The sequence below is a fragment of the Sinohyriopsis cumingii genome, chromosome 12 (assembly GCF_028554795.1).
Source record: "Sinohyriopsis cumingii isolate HCF-2022 chromosome 12, ASM2855479v2, whole genome shotgun sequence".
Lineage (NCBI taxonomy): Eukaryota > Metazoa > Mollusca > Bivalvia > Unionida > Unionidae > Sinohyriopsis > Sinohyriopsis cumingii.
Window position 1 is genome coordinate 25,650,303 of NC_142972.1, and position 20,882 is coordinate 25,671,184.

The 20,882-nt window shown below is 35.3% G+C and overlaps 1 protein-coding gene and 1 non-coding gene across 4 annotated transcripts; one reads left to right on the top strand and one right to left on the bottom strand.

Annotated features, from left to right (window-relative positions):
- The first annotated feature begins 442 nt into the window (after positions 1-442).
- Positions 443-14,114, top strand: LOC149786121 (cornifelin homolog A-like). 3 transcript variants are annotated; one of them, XM_089976454.1, is made up of 4 exons: positions 443-626; positions 10,047-10,189; positions 10,814-10,953; positions 13,354-14,114. In XM_089976454.1, exons 2-4 carry the CDS (start codon positions 10,081-10,083, stop codon positions 13,444-13,446), a joined length of 342 nt encoding a protein of 113 aa, XP_089832580.1. In that variant the 5' UTR covers positions 443-626; positions 10,047-10,080; the 3' UTR covers positions 13,447-14,114. The 3 variants fall into 3 exon arrangements, with proteins under 3 accessions (XP_089832580.1, XP_089832577.1, XP_089832579.1); XM_089976451.1 differs by having other exon boundaries at positions 444-626; positions 10,060-10,189; XM_089976453.1 differs by lacking the exon at positions 443-626 and adding an exon at positions 6,061-6,307 and having other exon boundaries at positions 10,060-10,189.
- On the bottom strand, positions 1,878-1,950 carry Trnap-cgg (transfer RNA proline (anticodon CGG)). The gene has a single exon. It is a non-coding gene; the product is annotated as a tRNA-Pro (tRNA).
- Positions 14,115-20,882: the final 6,768 nt, after the last annotated feature.

The window sequence follows — 20,882 nt, forward strand, 5'->3', positions numbered from 1 at the left end:
ACTCTATGACGTGTTCATTACATTTCAAGAAATAAACCCCCCCATTAGCAACAAGGAAGTACTTTGCAAAGACGTCATGTTTAGAAACGAGACACGAAAAGATATAGATCATTAGAAACGAAGAGTAGTTGCTGCGGGCCGGCTTGAATTCTAATTTAATGTAAACTTATTCATATTGGCACACAACAACTGCGCACAACGTTTTGTGTGTAATATAGATGTTTGAACACGCTTTTATTACCTATACTACGGAACAGAGATCATTTTATCTGGGTGGAAACTCGGCGGGTCAGTCGGCTGACATTAACCAAGTTGTTTCTGCGTGAAGGTAAGCTTACATTTCCTTATACCAATAACTAATATAAGTGTAATAACAAAGGATGTAATTCATTTAATTCATTCTTCATTAACATACTTCTGTTTTTTGTAAATTCGTGCACCTAACTTAACAAAACACTATAAACTTATTCGTATTGGCACACAACAACTGCGCACAACGTTTTGTGTGTAATATAGATGTTTGAACACGCTTTTATTACCTATACTACGGAACAGAGATCATTTTATCTGGGTGGAAACTCGGCGGGTCAGTCGGCTGACATTAACCAAGTTGTTTCTGCGTGAAGGTAAGCTTACATTTCCTTATACCAATAACTAATATAAGTGTAATAACAAAGGATGTAATTCATTTAATTCATTCTTCATTAACATACTTCTGTTTTTTGTAAATTCGTGCACCTAACTTAACAAAACACTATAAACCACCCACGTATCGAAAGTTCCCTTGTCAGAGGAAAATATCTTGCATAGGGTTTGATTCTTGAAATAAGAACCAAAATATCCGTCTAAACTCATTTGTAAACTTTGTACATGCCGAAAATGTTTGAAAATGTGTGAAAATGCAAACTCTAATCTGTCGAGAAATATCTACGTAAACCTTTATTTTAATTTTTATACATATTTATGTTTATTTGTTAACAAAATCATGCAATTACTATTTTGAGTTGCATTACAAAGTTGAAATACGTTTTAAAAACTGTGTTGATTGTCCATTCTACTGGCTTCGTATTCTTTGTCTTACCTCACTTGATTTACTTTGGTGTTTCAGTAACATCGCCTTTTATGATGTTATGTGATTGAATAGTCCGTAAAAAATGGAAAACAAAGAAAATGTTTGAATGATATCAATGAACATTGTTAAACTAGTAAAGGGAGTAGGAAATAATAAATACGAAACGTATTATGAATTGCTTATACCAGTCGTACAGTGATTATATAGCAGATTTGTTAATCATTAGTTCTCAAACTTCGACATTTCCAAAACATTTCTATAATATCAATACAATTCATGTAGTATATAGTCGTAGTTCTAAAAGTCGACTGTTGATTTTATTTGCTAATATGTATACAAAACATGTAGTGGCCGGATGTAGCTCCCAAAGGCGACAAGTAGATTTTATTTGGCAATATGTATAAAATACAAGTAGTGGCTGCACGAATTTCTATAAGTCAGCAGTTGATGTTATTTAACAATTTGTATTCAATGCATTAAGTGATTAAATGTACCTCAATTCACGTAACAAATCAGATGTATTTGATAGAATGTGTGTGTATGTGTGTGTGTGTGTGTGTGTGTGTGTGTGTGATTTGGATTTGTAACGTAGCTTTAACAATTTTTCAGCCATATCACTACGATGTTTGCAGTGTGACTGTTTATAGTGATGTCTAGCACTGGGGCATCATGCCGCAGACATGTAGCATGATGTCCCACCCAGTCACATTATCCTGACACCAGGCCGACCAGTCCTAACACTAACCTCTTAATGCTGAGCGCCATGCGAGGCAGCTGTTAGTACCATTTTTGTAAGTCTTTGGTATGTCTCGGCCGGGGATCGAACCCACGACCTTCCGCTTCCGAGGCGGACGCTCTAACCATTAGGCCACCGGAGCGGTGATAGAATGTATACAATTGAAGTAGTGACTACACGTAGCTTCAGGGGCCCCGAGTGGCCGAGTGGTCTAAAGCGCTCTTCGTTACGGATCACCGCCATCTCACCTCTGCCTGCGTCGGTTCGAGTCTAAGATTCAGCCAATATGGGTATGTGAGAAAGCTTGCCAGTAGCTTCTCGTGGGTCGGTGGTTCTTTCCGGGGTTTTCCCGGGTTCTTCCTCCACCATTAATACTGGCCGCCATATATAGCCTATCGTGTGCTGAAAAATGGCGTTAAACCCCACAACAACAACAACAACAACACGTAGCTTCAAAAGATAACAGTTTATATGACACATATATGTGCGTTCAAGTAACAAATCAGATGTATTTGATAGAATGTATACATTTGAAGTAGTGACTACACTTAGCTTCAAAAGATAACAGTTTTATATGACACATATATGTGCGTTCAAGTAACAAATCAGATGTATTTGATAGAATGTATACATTTGAAGTAGTGACTACACGTAACTTCAAAAGATAACATTTTTATATGACACAGTTATGTGCGTTCAAGTAACAAATCAGATAAATAAATGATACAGCTGATACTCATCTGTGCCGTATGACAAATTCGTTGACTATTTAGTCGTGTTTTGCTGGGGAGATTACAGAGATTAAATTACGGACTTCGTGTGCCGTCTCCGGTCTTAGTCCTTTTTAGCGTTGTCCGACTAAAGCACGTTATAGCTCACCTAGCAAGTAAGGCCATGTAAGCTTACCAAGCATAGTATGATATTACGCTCATCGTGCGGTGTGCGTCAGAAATTGCCTGCTACCACTCTGAATGTGATATTTTTCATCCGATTATGACATTGAATATTGGATTATCAAACTTTGCAAGTTCCGCCGTTTTTCCAACAATGATCACTTTCATTCATGGGATTTGCAGATTGCATGCAAGATTTATATACCTAGTGCAAACGAAGAGCTTGACAACGAGCAAAATTTACTTACCTCCAAAACAAAATTTGACAACGGAATTACTAAATGAACATTGTTAAGTTATGTGTTGTAAAAGTACATGTTAACATACCTTTATAAATGTTTTGGTCATAATTTCAGTCACGGCATATATTATTTTGACTTTAACAAGTCATCACGACAATGCAAGTAACAGGCCAAATATTTGGAACCAGTTTGCTAATCTCTGAACACAAATACGTGTCAGTCAAGCTGGTCGGAGTAGGGGTCATATCCTAAACTGGATAGCAATCTGCCAAATTGCAGGGGCAAATACTTAGCGGTGAAAATGATCACAATAGTTCGATTATTAGCAAGACTAGTGCACATTTGTGAGGTGATCCAGCATGTGAATGACTGAGATTGTTTTCTCTTTCGAAACCTTATTTCAGATCCGATTTAATCGAAAGAGAATATGGGTATGTATCATTAAGATGTCAGACGAGTTTGATAATGAGCGAGATCCATCCGCATTAATGACGAGATCTTACTTCAGCTTCTAAATACTATTGAAGCCACATCTTACAGCAAAAGTCAATGAATTATAAGGCATGAGTTCGATAGTGAGCGAGATCCACACATATGAATTAGGTCATCTTGCAGCTGAATGACCAAGCTTGTTCCCAGGCTAGAGACTTCATTTCTGACTCGAGTTTGATTAAATTTGATAAATGTACACAAGTCGATAAATCGAATATTGATACATTTATGAGCCATATCCACGCATATTATTGTCGCAGTCTTGCATCTGAATGACTGGGTTTGTCAACACAAATAGTAACTCTATTTCTAATCAGATTTTTATCAAGTGTGTTAAACAAGCAATATCATCAACACATTCAGTAAATTCTATTATGAGCGAGATCAATACCTATTTCAATCGTTAAGCCTGGAAATCATACTTCTGATCCAGTTTTTATCAAGCCAGTTATGCAGGTTTATATCATCAAAATCTCAAAGGAGTTTCCTTTAGAGCGAGATGCGTGCATATTAATGATGTAATCTTGACGATGATTCGCTAAGGTTGTTACCAGTCTGGAAGCTTTTTTTATGATACGATTTTAACCAAAGATTGAATATGATTTCATTCATCCAAATTTGGCAAAAGTTTAATTACTGAGTGACGTGCGTCTGATTGACTATTATTGCTACTACGCTGGACGCGATACTTGGGATTAGGTTTGAATAAAACTTGGAATATATGACTATAGCTCCGTTTCAGAGTTTCACTCGTTTACATTTAAGAAAAATGTATTCACCTGATTGTTCAGTTAATTATGCTTAAAGAACAGACGATTATCTTCATTCTAATATCTGAATAATGGTGGGGTGATTTGTGTTTGAGAGTGTACAATGCCAGGCATTGTTTCTGATGCGAATCTCGCAAAAGATTGCTATCTCTGTTCTAATCATAAAACAGCTCTATATGTTAAGCCACGTACGGTAGAGTAACCAAGGGGACGAGGATCTATTTACTTTCACTTTCTGTACTTTAAATTCAAATTGCAAACACGAGTCGATAAACTTTTTTAAAATCTCATAAAAGCGCTTTCAGAAAAATAATAATGCCTACACTGTGATTGAGATAGTTACTGTCCAAGTCGTAAACTACGTGTAATTGTAGGCCAAGAGTCTCGCCATTGTGAGGGTTGCAGAACAAACAACTTTGAACAATGCTTTCTCCTTTCTTTCGCCGGTGCCTAAAAATGTCAGAACGGCACAGATAATATCATGGTTTCGCATGAGTTAGATAATGAACGAAATCATTTCATATTAATGAGATGATCTTATATCTGATTAGCGGAACTTGTTACCATGCCAGAGACCGTATTTCTAAACCGAATTATGTTAAACTTGGTAGATAGGCTTCAACATTCAGATCTCAGATGAGCATAATAATCAGCGAGATCTACCCATATGAATAAGGTGTTTTTGTCTCTGATTCATTTAGGTTGTCAATACGTTATCAATGTATTGCTGATAGGTTCAAACTTGATAAATAGGATCATGTCGTCAAAATATCCCATGAGTTTTATTGTGAGTGAGATCTATGCATATTAATGAAGTAATCTCGCACCTGTTTGGATGAGCTTGTTACCACTCGAAACTCCATATTTATAGTTTTAATCAATGTTTGCAAATCGGCTAATATCAAGAAGATTTGTTGTGTGTTTTATTTATGAACATGGCCTATGCATATTCATGAACAAGGCCTACACATATTAGCAAGATCTATTTATGAGCAAGACTTCATATTTGTTAGGTGATTATTCATTTAATAGGATGAGCTTGCAACACTCTAGCGGGGGCCCCCAAGTAGTCTAAAGCGCTCACCGTTACGGATCACAGCCGTCTCACCTCTATATGCGTGTGTGGTACGTGAGGAAGCTTGCCAGTAGCTTCTCGTATATCGGTAGTTCTTTCCGGAGTTTTCCAAGGTTTCTCCTCCACCATTTATACTGGCCACCATGTATAGCCTATCCTGTGCTGAAAAATGGCGTTGAACCCTACAACAACAACAACAACAACTAATGTAGCGACATTATATTGTTTTGATCACATGATCTTGCATCTGCTTGGTAAAGCTTGTCATGGCTAGAGCAGTTATATTGTTGATCAAAGTTTGGTCAAACTTGTTTAATTGTCTGATATCATTAAGCTGTCTAAATATTGTTGGAAGCAGGATCTATGTATATTTATGGGGTAATTTTGTATCCAATTGGATTATCATGTTACCACTATGGAGACCAAATATTGATTAGATTTTACGTTTGGATGTGTTCAATTATTAACCAAAAACTATGCATATGAGACAAGCCTTATCGTTAGAAAACATTTTGTCATACAATAGATAAAAAAGAAAATGGACGTGATATAAAGCTTCTGAGATAATTTACATCAGGTTTACTGCTAATAACACTTTAGCTTTCTTATTGAAATGGCTAACTATTGAATAGTGTAAGGTAGTTGAGCGATGACAGCCCCACTTGGATCCTTTGTTATTCTACCTCGTCAGGAAACCACTTCTCTGGATCTTATAACACAGACGGAGTGCCAGCTAGATGCAGGAATTTTAAATGGATTTGTAAATTGCTGTGTAACTAGCTCCTTCAAATTGCTGGTGAATGTCCGCACCGGTGATTTTGATTCAACACAGAGCTTTTAGATAGACACAAAGACCCCAGTCTATAAACCAAGCACACGCCTACACACCATGCTATGTTCTAATCATAAAACAGCTCTATATGTTAAGGCACGTCCAATGGCTTATCCAAGGGGATCTATTTAGGCACAGAAAGTAACACAGTTCAGGGATCATCTGATGCATCGTGAAGATTAAGTTGACTTAGAGGTATGTATATAACTTAATGAGAACATTCAAATGTGTTTTATCCACATCGTACTGATTCACTGGCAGATCGTAACGTTCTCACACTTTCCTAACAGTTAGATTGTTTTAATTATCTTATGTACTTATCTATTTAGCGTAATTTGGAAACATATTTTTCGCACTGCTCTCATTAGTGATATTATTAAATTTAACATCATCTCGTTCTTTCCTCCAATGAAAACCGTTCCATGGGCATCGTTTCAGCAACATGTGATTTTAATAATATTGATTTGTGCAGTTTCTTTTTATTTTATTCTTCTCTAGTTAAATTGTTAGATATAACCATATTATTTATTTTATAAACAGTCAAGTGAAACAAATTACAGACAAAGCTATTACCCACTGAAATGATGCAGCAAACTCGCCAACATAATAGACGAAATTCAATATTGGAATAAAAACTTCTCTTTTAGTTTCATTTACCCGATTAGCCAACATTATGTTCTGTAATAATACAGCTGAAATAAATAGCTACAGAAGAATCAAGGGACACGACAAAATGCTGTCCAGACAGAGCTCTTGTTTTCTACTTTCCATAAAAAGTGTCACCTTTCGATCAGTTTTAAAAATAGATCCAAAAAATCAATGGAGAAATAATTCAATTTGGGCGTGAGTCACACGTGAAAATGGGAATTAGATGGTATAATTTAAAGACGTTATTGGCTTTACATTCTGGATTTAAGGTCATTGCGCTTTCAAACAATAAACACTAATATTTAAAACTATTTATTATATCTGTACATTCATTACATGACATGTTTTCTACTTTCCATAAAAAGTGTCACCTTTCGATCAGTTTTAAAAATAGATCCAAAAAATCAATGGAGAAATAATTCAATTTGGGCGTGAGTCACACGTGAAAATGGGAATTAGATGGTATAATTTAAAGACGTTATTGGTTTTACATTCTGGATTTAAGGTCATTGCGCTTTCAAACAATAAACACTAATATTTAAAACTATTTATTATATCTGTACATTCATTACATGACATGAAACTGAATAGGTTTTCCCAGTGATTGATTACCTTTAAGGTGGGCAGGTAGATATTGATTTTTACTAGGAGTGTTCATTTCAACATGGGTTTGCCATACGTTGGTTGGCATGGGTAGTAACGTAATAGTTGAGTCACTCCTAGTGTCAGTTTGGTTTAGTATTATGTATATTTAATTTACATTATTTGTTGTCATTCCCTAATGATTATATGTTATATACAAATGTATTTTGTACTTGACCTTGTCTAAAATCAAGTTAATGGTGTACCTAACCAAGAACATTTATTTTGTAAAGAATATAATGCATAGCTAATAATTCTCTATCATTGTGGATTAAATCAGTAAATCATTATTAGTAAAACTGTTCATATCAATTAAAGATACAGTCTTGATTCTGATCTTAGACACTTCCAGAATGGAAATTTCCTATTAGTTGACAAAGTATTTTCAGAAAATGGTAATTGCGACCTAGGTCACGCAGAGGGGTATGTAATCTTGTTTACTCGTTCTTGCCTTGACATCTGAAACAGAATCAGTTTTAATGTTGTGTTCAGCTTTTAATTCAGTTGGGTTTATTTATTCAAATTATTATCCACTGGAATTACAGGGTGTTCAATAATATTCTTGACTAAAACATTGATTTAAAATTATAGTGAAATCAGATAAGAACATTTTGGATAATATTATTGTGATAAATCAATAGACTGTTAGCACATCGCCACACTCCAGACCGTTGCCATATTAGCACGCTTGAGACTACAGACACATGAACACATTCAATATCGGAACTTATTTGGAATCGCACTAGGAGATCAAAACCATATCAAGCTTAACTATAGCTCTACAGAAGCAATAAGCGTCGCACAAACATATATAGACCAAACATGGCAAGATTTTTGGAACTCCTCCACAAAAGGTAAAAAGCACCATGAAACCCCCAAAAACGTAGATAGGAACATACAGCTACCTAAGGGTACCTATTTAGAACAGAAAACCATAAACAGGATAATAACTGGAAAAACTAAACTAGCAAGCAGTTTTGGAAGGTTTATAGGACCCAAACCAGCAACCATTAACTGCTTTAACTGCCACACCACCGAAGATCTACACCACGTATTCAATATATGCCCAAAATATCAACCCGCTCGGAAAATATTTATCAAAAACCAAAAAGAGATTGGATCACCACACACATACCCAGAGTTACTTATGGACTCTAATAAAAATAAACAATCAGCATATAAAAATATAAATCAATTCATAGGCTCAGCAGGACTTAGGAACAAAATATAATTACTATCCCCACAAAACCAAAAGACCCAGTAACTAGCTAAATAAATTTAGAAGCCACCACATAAAAACCCATAACATATCATTCAATTTTATAAAAGTATTAATAAATAATTCACTTACGAAGCACCTATAAAAAACTAAGGAAACCGCAAAATCGGATGTCCTAGATGTCCTTAACGAACCGAGTAATCGGCTAGGACTAAGGTCTCTTGCTAAATAAAGTATAAATAACATTCAATCTCTAAAAACATCAATTAGTAAATAACTTAAAGAGGTAATATCTAAAAACTTATAAATAACATAACGTAGGAAACACACCCTAAACACCTCGACTAGTAATACCATAATAACCTTGAAAATCTCTCTTCATACATGATATCTACTAAGAACCTCTATAAACAGCATAGAACATCCCCACTCCTTTTAGAACATTTTGAAGAAGAAAAAAATATTCACAAAAAATCGAAGAAAAAAAAAAGAAAAGAAAAGAAACACCAGGCAAATGCAACAAGAAACCAGCGATGTAAAGCAAGCAGGACCGTTACCGAGCTCTCCTTCCCATTAATGACAGCCAACCATTCAATTGTAGGGACCTTTATGGACCCACAGATTGAGGCCAAACTATCAGGGTTCCTTGAATCCATAAAAGCCTGGGGGAGGTGGCACCATCCCCTTCCCCAGGAACAACTAGCAGGCTGCGGTGCAGTCAGAAAAAGTGGCACATGCACAATTGTGCGCACGCCACTATAATTAAACTCAACAACAACAACAATCGCACTGGAATTCAAGTGGAACTTGATACATTTAGACTTGTGATTGCACTTTTAGGTCTGTTTCGAATTTAATTTACAATACTGTAACTTTGAGTTTTTCACTTTATGTTCTAGGGAAATAAACTATTTGTTGAATTTTACAAAACTTGTTGGGTTTTGCTCTTTTCTGTTACTTAATTTAAGACCATAGAGTCGTAAGATTAGATTGTTGAAGATTGTAACTGGTTTCATTGAAAATGTTAATGTCCTTGTTACTATGGTTAACATTTTCATATCTGCATCTTTCTGCCTTATAATCGTAAGTTCGTTGTCATATTCAAACATGCAATTTGAGTAACCTGTAGACCACTGTAAACCACTCAAATGTTCAATTTGTATTAATATTTTGTTGTGTTTATGACATAATCTTATGTTTTCTGCACTATTGTTATCATTATTTAACTATTGCACTTGGTATATGCTATTTCCCAACTTTTAAGTTGCTGCTAAACATCCAATGTTTATATTGGACATTTTACTGAATAAGAACATCATGTGAATCATACTTTTTGTGCTTAATTCAAATGCATTAATTGGCTTTGATTTAATTTACTTAAATTAAGAGACTTTTTGGTAGAGCATACATATGATTTATCTGTAGCCATTACTTTCAGGATCGAGTCATTTGATTCAAGATGGCAGGCCCGTATATAGTCCAGCCTAGCACTAAACTGATTGGGACAGTTGATGGAAACAGAGATTGGGACAGTGGCCTATTCGGCTGCTTCTCTGACTGCAAATCACGTACGTTACTCTCTCTCTCTCTCTCTCTCTCTCTCTACATATATATATATATATATATATATATATATATATATATATATATATATATATATATATATATATATATATATATAATCTTTCAGGGAAGACACATTTAACAATCATCAGTAAATATGACAATTTACGTTTTCACTGCCTTAGAGAATATCACACTAACTCGCTTGTTGTACGATATGTTAGACTCGAACGTAGGATACGTAGCATTCTGTTTGGTTTAAAAGTTTCACGACACATAGTCACTTTGAATTTTTCATCTCTGGTAGAAGCAAGAGTAGATTATTTCCAACTGGCAAGCTCTTTGGTGGCAATGCCTCCAGTTTATATCGTCTCATAGGCCTTCAGCATGGACAAATTCAAATATTTCTCCCGAAAATGCCTGTCTTGCAGCTGCGACAGCTTTTTACCTGTGCATATAGATCACTGATATAATGGTTCGCTACTGTTTATGTTTACACCCCTTTTCAGTTACGGCAGGATCACATGTTTTAAAGACGGCACTACTAGAGATATAAACTATATATAAAATAACATTTTAAGCCAAGTAAGTGGCGCTAAGTCCACTTTTATCTCTGTTTCACATTATAGTGATCATGACCTATTGCTGTCTCCCGTGCGCTATTTGTAACATCTCTTCACGGACCGGAGAATGCATGTGTATGCCGTGGTTCGTGCCGGGCGGATTGATCGCTCTCCGTGCCAGGATTAGGACGCTAGGAGGAATCAGGGTAATTATACACTAGCCTTTTTGTGTTTCGGAGTGTTCAAATAGTATAAATCCATGACGCCAATTTCACCTACATAGTTCTAAAAGTCAAGTCTCAGCGTAAGACATATGCATATTCAGCTTTAAGAAAGACTTGAATTTCAGCCAATCAGATCACTGGGTTCTATACTTAGATTTAACTTCAGAGTTAAGTTCCGCTAGTACTTGAACACCTCCACTTGAATATTTTGATTGGTCATTTGTACACCTGTCACGTGCAAAACTGTTAGCTGACTACAAAGTAGTATTTAAACAGTACTGCATTTTTCTGTTTCGTTTTTGTAACAGCACGTAACCTAGGCCAGACTCCTAATTCTTTCATTGCAAGAAGTATTTGAAAATAGTTTCTTTTAAGTTATTTATCGCTGCTTTTTTGTCGTAATAACTGCCTTGCTGTCCCTGTACAAGTTCCCCGGATAACCCAGAATCATGTCTTGAGGAAAGTCTGTTGGCATCATTTTGTGATGATTGGAGAATGCTAAGTGTTAGTGCACGTGCTGTGTCTACATTCGAATTTTATAGTGCTATTCATTAGGAATGTAATTTTGAGCAAACAGAATAAATAAAAGGTAGTTTAGAAATCCAGTCTTTGATATTCATAAACGGTTTGACATTTTTTTAAAATATAAATTGTGAGACGTTTCTACCGTTCGCAATACCACCCTAATAAATACATCACTTACTGGGAGAAATGCCTTACTAAATCAACATCTATTAACAATATATAGTCACATCGCCTATGTCTAACAAGCTGATTAGATGCAGGTTTTCATGTATATGTGATCAAGATCCTGGTGAAAAAACGTTTATGATTTTCAAATTTATCCTGACATAAATATGCAAATCTTACAATTTGCGTTCACATTTGAATACAAAAATCAAAATTATTATTATAAAATATTATTTTTCTACTTTAACTTTTTCCAGGTTTTGATTCTTCAAAAAAAAATAAATATTAATAAGCAAACATTTTGTTTGTTCTTTTGCTTTACCACTTAAAGGAGAAATGTCGTCTGCGTTAAAAGGTTGAACACCCTCCTAATCCTCAGCGTTTTCAAATAGTCTGCCTTGAAATTCTGTCCACTGAGTATATACCCGAAGTTGTTTTTGGCTAATGCTCCTCTGACATATAGATTCATGAATTACTGACAGATTATTAATTGTAAGTGTATGCTGTAAATAGTATCATCATCAAATTGATATTGACAAAACTCAGTCGGTTAGGCTTTAGTAGGACATTTTTTTGTTCGTGTTTTAAAAAGAGTTGCGGGAATAGATGAAGAAGCTCGATTACAATAACTTTTTTAAAATATATAGCAGAGGTACTTTTGAAGAAAATATTGTTTCAGAAAAACGGAAAACGAACAAGTTTAATAAAATTCAACAAAAAATTTATTTACCAAGAATGCAAAGTTAAATTTAAAAGATTCTTACAGTATTGTGAATTAAATATCAAATTATCCCAAATATTCTATCACAAGTCCAGAAGTATAGCGTTCCGAATGAATTCCGGGTCATGAATGTGCCTCGAATGTGTCATTGTGCCAACAGTCTTCATATATCACAATAACAATATCCAGAATGTCTTTGAATGGGTTCACAATAATTCCAAAATAGTGAATCAACCTGACAAACATCATGTAGACCATATTTTCTTTTCCAAACAATGTCCTGAACTGAGATCCAAGTAAACATGATGTTGCTTAAAAACGACCATTACCTTAAAATATAATCTACAACCATAGACAAAAATTAGCTGTGTAATATTTTGCTTACAAATGATCATTACAATCTAAAGCCATTGATCAAAGTTAATACATAACAGTGGTATAATTAACGACAACATGGATTTCTAAGAATGCCGTTGCTGTTTATATTACGGTGTAACTATTACGACTACTACTACTGCTGCTACTACTACTACTACTGATATTGCAATTACAACAACTACTAATGCTGCTAATAATATTACAATATAACTACTACTATCGATGCTATTGATATTACAACATAAGTACCACTACTATTACTATCAATGATATTAATATTTAAATCAAACAACCACTGCTACTACTACCGATGCTACTGATATATTGAGCAGTATAACGACTACTAATACCGACATTACTGATATATTGTTCAATATTACTACTACTGCAACCACTGTTGCTACTACTATTGATACTACTACAGATGCCACTAATATTGCAATATAACATCTACTACTGCTGCTATTGGTAGCACAATATGCTAATAATAATACTGCTGATATTGTTACTAATGCTACTGGTATCACTTCACTCTCAGGTCGAGACTGATCCATTCAACCATGTCTCTATCAATATCGTTCTTTTCTTCCCAGGGTTCAATTTGCAGTGACTGTATGGCCATGTCTTTCTGTGGATTGTGCGCTGTTTGTCAGATGCAAAGGGAATTGGATAACATGGGATTGTAAAAAACCACACTAGATCCAGGATGTTGAAAAATGACATTTTTCATCTTTATTTTCATTACCAGTATATCGTTGGCTATTTTTTGGAAAATTTAATACATTCTCACATATTTTCATATTTCTTTCTACTCTGCGTGCTGTGATCATAAGACTGTTTAATTTCCTCTCTAACATTCATTTATAAATGAATAACACAAATCTAGTACTAAATATGGAAACGTTCCAGAAGAAAAGCTTCCATGTTTGGTTTTCAAATTGAACTTTCTTCATGGGCTACATTTTACGTGGATCGATAAAAAGATTTGAAAAATATTGTTGAAAGAAATTCCTGTGAAATGACACTTTTTACAAGCAAGAACGAAATATTTTTGTACAAAACACAAAATGTTTTTGTCATTGTTTAGAAACCAAACATATTTTCAAATTTGTTTAAATTAGTTACACATCCAATGATTCCGAACTTAGATTATGGGGAAACTTTCTCTCTGCACTCGCCGCTTTTCAATAGCCCATTTCATACCGAATTTAACAGAGTTGCTCCGTAATTATCCGAATAACCTCCCGAGTTACTTTATACTCCAGCCAATCAAACGCTGGTGGGCACATGTACATAACAAAATGGCGTCCATTGTTGTTTAGAAATATTTCAGAAATAAACTTGATTAAATGATTGCAGTTTATATGTAAATTATCCACATACTTTCAAAAACAAATCTGATAAACTCATATGAAACGCATTTTATTATAGTGACGTTTTGGATGCACATAAATAGTTTGAACAACTTGCTCTTTGCCTGTCAGGATTAAATTAGTTTACTTGGACACCGTTTCCTTACTTACATGTACATGTCCAGATGTAAACAGCTCAAAGCTACTCTCTCGTATGGGTTAGAAATCCGCCCTGGTTTCCAGAAAATAAGACAGAATGGTTCCAATATTAAATTTCGTCAATATCTGCGGCAGCATCGCTTTTGAATATGCATTTTTCAACTCGATAAACGATGTTGAAGTAGTTACAGAAGTTGATGCCGATGCTGAAGCGTTAGCCGTATTTTGCCCACCATCTATTAAGGTCAGCTGACTATCCGCCACGTGATCAAAATTCCGAGCAAATTACGAAGTTCACCGAAGTCTGCATGAAATGGGCTATAAGAGAGAGAGAGAGAGAGAGAGAGAGAGAGATTCTCTAAACTCGCATATAATGAATGTACTATACTGTAGAACTATAAGTCAATCAACGAGTCTATGCTTTACCCGAATGTTTATGCAAAATCCACATAAACGTTAGTTGTCAAACGGGTTTTGAAATTCGGCCAGATTAGTACACTGCAACAGTTGCTTTACAGCGAAGGCTATCCGCCCTCCAAAGTATACAAGTTTGTCCTAGAAACAAAATATACAAGTTTGTCCTAGAAACAAAATATACAAGTTTGTCCTAGAAACAAAGTATACAAATTTGTCCTAGAAACAAAGTGTCTTGATTTCAGCACTCATCTGACTAGTGGTGATTACACCCATGAGACATTTGTCGAGCAAAGGGAGATAATAAAGGAATAAGAGAGTACATGTTAACCAAACCTGTTATATAATAAGATTTGTTGAAACACCAAACACATATTGGGATACAACAACCAAAATGATTCATAATAACAAAATTATTGCTATTATTAACTTTTTCAAACCAACCCACTCGTTTTCGGATCAATAATGCCGAACAAAAAAAAAAAAAAAAAAAAAACAATTTCTAGCGAACACAAAGATAATTTGAAACGTAGCGTAAATAATATCTAAAAGCTGCATTGAATAGTATTCAGTGTTCAGAGCGACGATACAAAACGATTTCGCGTTTATCATGAAAGCATCAATACCAGTATCAAGCGAAGGTGCGTGTTTGTTTGAATGTTTGGATGGTACACAAGTTTCCTTAAAAGTAGTTGTGCTTATTCAATTGTGGACAGTATAATACTGTGCTTGTTTATTAGTTTAAACAGTCTAATAGTGTGCTAAGACCTTGTAGTGTTTACAAGTTTCGATAGTAAAAAAGTATGCTTAAAACTAGATGTATTTACAAGTATGGACTGTATAAAATTGTCCTTACAAAGATATGCGTTCACGCGTTTCGACAGTATAAAAGTGAGCATATTACTAGCAGTGTTTACGCGTTAAACTTATAAAAGTGTACTCAGAACTATCTGTGTTTACAAGTTTTGATAGCATAAAAACGTGCTTAAAACTATCAGTGTTTACAGGTTTAAGCAGTATAAAAGTGTGCTTAAAACCAACACGGTTTAAAAAAATTGGGCTGAAAAAAGTGTGCTTAAAACGAAATATGCTTACAAGTTTGGGCGGTATAAAATTGTTCTTTGAATTGTTTACAAGCTAAGACAGTTTAACAGTTTGCTTAATACTTGATGTGTTTAAAAGCTTGCAAGACATACATTTATGCTTAAACTTAGCTGCGTTTTCAAGTTTGGACAGTATCAAGTGTGCTTTAGTGTTTAATTACGAGTGTTTTCAAGTTTGGGAGGTACAAAGTGTGCTCCAGTGTTTTTTTTAGGAGTGTTTTCAAGTTTGGGCAACACAAAATGAGCTTTAGTGTTTACTAAAACACTAGGAGTGTTTTCAAGTTTGGGCAATATAAAATTGGTTACAAGTCTGGACGGAATAAAATCGTGTTTGAAACTAGCGTTGTTTACAAGTTTGGACAGTATAAAGTGTGCTTAAAGCTAGATGTTATAAGCGTGGACTATGTGCTTGAAACTAGCTGTGCTTACAAATTTGGTTGGTATAAGGTGTGCTTTAAAAGAAATATGTTTACTGGTTTGTGCGGGATAAAATGTATTAAAGTGAAAACCCTTTACAAGTTCAGACGGTATAAATGTGTGCTTTACGCTAGCTTTATTTACACGTTTGGACCGTATAAAGATGTGCTTAAAATGAAACATGGTTACACGTTTGGGCTGTATAAAAGTGGCCTTAAAATGAAACATGGTTACACGTTTGGGCTGTATAAAAGTGGCCTTAAAATGAAACATGGTTACACGTTTTGGCTGTATAAAAGTGGCCTTAAAATGAAACATGGTTACACGTTTGGGCGGTATAAAGATGTGCTTAAAATGAAACATGGTTACACGTTTGGGCTGTATAAAAGTGGCCTTAAAATGAAACATGGTTACACGTTTGGGCTGTATAAAAGTGGCCTTAAAATGAAACATGGTTACACGTTTGGACCGTATAAAGATGTGCTTAAAATGAAACATGGTTACACGTTTGGACCGTATAAAGATGTGCTTAAAATGAAACATGGTTACACGTTTGGGCGGTATAAAGATGTGCTTAAAATGAAACATGGTTACACGTTTGGACCGTATAAAGATGTGCTTAAAATGAAACATGGTTACACGTTTGGGCGGTATAAAAGTGGCCTTAAAATGAAACATGGTTACACGTTTGGGCGGTATAAAAGTGGCCTTAAAATGAAACATGGTTACACGTTTGGGCTGTATAAAAGTGGGCTTAGCATAATAATTTTGTTCGTTGTAAAAAGTAGCTTAAATATTTAAATATAACACAGTCTTCTTAAACTAGTCTGATTATAATCACTGTTTGACAATTTCTACTGTGGGAACTATCTGGAAGTATTGACGAAATTCTTGGAACAAAATCTGATAAATAGGAGGGTCATTCTGGGTTGGATACACGCAGCCAGTACTGAAATGGCCAATTATATAAACTGTTTTTTTAAATATACGATTCACTTCATCTATTACATTGATTTAAACCACTATTGGATATGTTATTGCCAGTGATAAATGCTGAATATTAAAAATGCGCGTGCGTAATTCGTAGAACCAGCAGAAGATATGAAGGCTAATCAGATACTTGGTATAGCCATACGTGAATAATGAAACTATTCTGACTTTGATCTTTTTATTTCTCTTTGATAGTTTGGGATCTGCTTCGAGCCCCAATAAATGTTTTAATGAAATTAATGGAGCCAAAATCAGTAAAACATCACTGGACCACATTCTTCCAATCGCGTAAAAAACCTCCTATGTAGTTGTAGGAATACATACATATACATTGCATGGGTTTAGTGAGCTTATAACAAACACAGACATACAGATAGCAATGTCATTGCTCGCCCTCAGTCATACAAGTTTAATGTCCTTCTGTTTTCCTTCCTCATTTGAGGTGATGTAAGCAAATGGGAGATGATGGATATCTGGTTGTCATTAAGAGGGTGTATACAACACTGACAGCGAGACCATTAAGAACATGCATTACTACGACACTCACAATGTCAACAGTAGACGTGCTGCTTCTATTAGGTGTCTGTGCATTGCTGTTGGGAATACAATAGAGCTGGCATTACTTTCAGGTTATGGACATGCCATCATTCTGACCCAATATCCGACAGTTTCGTTTGGCTTGGTTTTTGGTGTTTTAACTCAAAGCAATAAAAGGATGTTATTAAGCGCCGAAGCAGTCGGAGTCTTGCACAGGACACACCAGTGTAGCCGTCCCGATTGATTCAGTGGCATGATTTTGTACCAACATCATATCGGTCGCGACTCGGGGACGCTAACTACTGAGCCGAAATGGCTTTATCATCCCATAATGACGATACTTTATGCATCAAAAACACACTTAACATGGGTAAAAATTAAGAAACAAAGAAAAAACGAAGCAAACTAGATGTCTGTTAAACCTATGAACTACTCTTTGTTCAATAAAAGTAAACACTAAGCCAAATCTTGAACGGTAAGATATACATATATTTTGGGCAAATAAATGAGGCCGGAACACTAATATAGACAAAGAATACAAAATTTAAACCGAGGGTAAAACTTTTTAATTTTTAACTGATACCTGTATACGTTTTGAAAGAAATGCTATTATTACACGAAATAATCTGCAACAGTTTAACTCCAGAAGAGAATGAACATTCCAGTGTGTTTCAGTCTTTGGTATCATTTTTCTAGAAAGTAACAGACAACGTGGGCAACATTCTCAGTGTATGACGTGACTGTGTCACATCTGACGGTGTGTGCATCGCACAGAAAAGCAATCAATACTTACGAGGCGTTACACAAAGTTCTTTATACTGAATTAATGATGAACTCAACAATCCTTCGGAAAAAATACATATGGAACAGACAAGAACATGTGTATACAAAACTCAAGGTGGCCAGTTGACCGTGATACCCCCCCAACCTATTCCATCATGAGCAATCTCTTTTCTCTTGTATATGGAAGAAAAGCGGGGTTACAGTTCGAGCTCAATGTTCCATCGTCGGATGGCGATGCCCTGACGTACAAAGTAATAGAAGCTAAGGTGTGTTCATTTCTAAATTTGACCCTGTCACGCAAATATGTTTTGAGAATATGGTAACTGCATAGAAAGAAACGAAAACAAAACTTTACCGTTAAAATACAAGAGAAATAACCAGAGAAAAGAGCACAAACTAAGTGCCTTGCAGAATGAACCATATGTGGCAAAAACAGTGCTGACAACACGATCTTACATTTACTGTGACACAAGAATGTTGTTAATGTTACCAAACTGAAAGCTGACGAGAGAAAAGCGACTGAAAAAGAATTAGAACTGGAGGAAGACAACACTAAATGTAACATCAAAGACAGAAAAGCACTTACGAAAATAACCAGTATATATATATATATATATATATATATATATATATATATATATATATATATATATATATATATATATATAGTCATAAATTTGGAGTATGCCCATTTGGCTATAGCACCCTGTTTTAAGGAATTCTTAGATATTTGTGATTACTTGTCTGATTACTGGAATTCGGTGCAATGGAAATATTCTTTTGCCCAAATAATTAACCAGTTACCAGGAGCAAGCGTCAGGGAGTAAAGTGTTAATGAGTTTCCATGATGCATTGGTTCACTAGTAGTGGATTCAAGTCCAAACCGAATGAGTGTCCATGGAATAATAAAGTCCCTACTGAAATCTAGCGGTGTACATTGGTGGTGTGACTGCAGTGGCAATATTTACGGTAGGAAATCGGTAAATTACACAATGGAATCAATAAGAAGAGACTCGGCAGATACAGTTTACGTCGCCAATGTGGCAAATGTGATGCAGATGTACTGGCGAAAAGTGCCTGGAAACCATAGTTTGACTGGCCTAAGATTGCGTAGTTAAAATAGTTCCCAGTGTTAAGAGATACTCGCATAGTTTCTACGGCGTGAACTGCTGGCGGTACGGAAACCTGATGAAAAGAAGCAATGAAGATGTACGGTTGATAGATATTTGGCAGCTTGTGAGATTTATGACTTGCATTGATTAGAGTAAAATTTATGTATAGAATGAACACGTCGGGCTTTTTAATTTACAACTGAAGTTGTATGGAAGTCTTTGGAAATTGGGGTAAACTTATGACTTGGGGGGGGGGGGGCATTTGCATGTGCTGTAAAATTGCTGTAGCTTGTATACGAAAATTAACAAGTTGACAAGTTTTGGCCCCCCCCCCCCAGTTTTACCTCCCCAATCAAGTTTTGACCAACACGCCTTGAAAAAAGTTGAAATGACTTCCTTGCTGGTCGGCCTGGTGTCAGGGTAATCTGACTGGGTGTGACATCATGCTGCAAGTATGTAGCATGATACATCAGTGTTAGACATCATTATAAATTGCCACACTGCAGGCATCGTAGCGATATGATTGAAATATTGTTGAAGGCTACGTTACAAATCCAAATCACACACACACACACACACACACACACACACACACTTTATCCTAATGCCTTCTGTATAGGATATGGTACGATATGTACAACAAGGTTTAAAGTGGAATATTATTGCGAATCACCTCATAAATATAGGACCCTCTCTTTTTATTATACATTTGGAATAGTTTCATGCGGGATAAGGGTGAGATACATTCTTAATTATAATGTGTTCATGGTACCAAGCAAAATAAACTACTGAGAAATAATAATTAACCAGTGGGGAAGACACGCAACATTAAGGGGACAATATTCATGATACAACAATGTCCATGCTTTTTTTTTTCATAGTGAGGGGACATTACTCCAACAGACTATTAGATATATGCATATATTATGGTTATAATTTGGAAGACTCTACGTTGTCAACTAATCTAAACACGAACATAGATACATTTATAAGTAGTTCAAGTATAATGCACCATGGGCATAAAAGAATATACACAAACAAAGACAATTTTTAGATTGGTCCGATATAGTTACAGTAAAAGGTAAATTTGATACTTTGTGACCAGAAGATATAATGTTTGGTCAATTTTAATGAGAATTTATTTGGATTTTTGCATTGATTATAGTAAAATTTATGTATATCATATATATATATATATTGTACTTTGGTCGAGGTAGACCATACAGGACGAACTCTTGCTTAAAAAGTAAGTGTG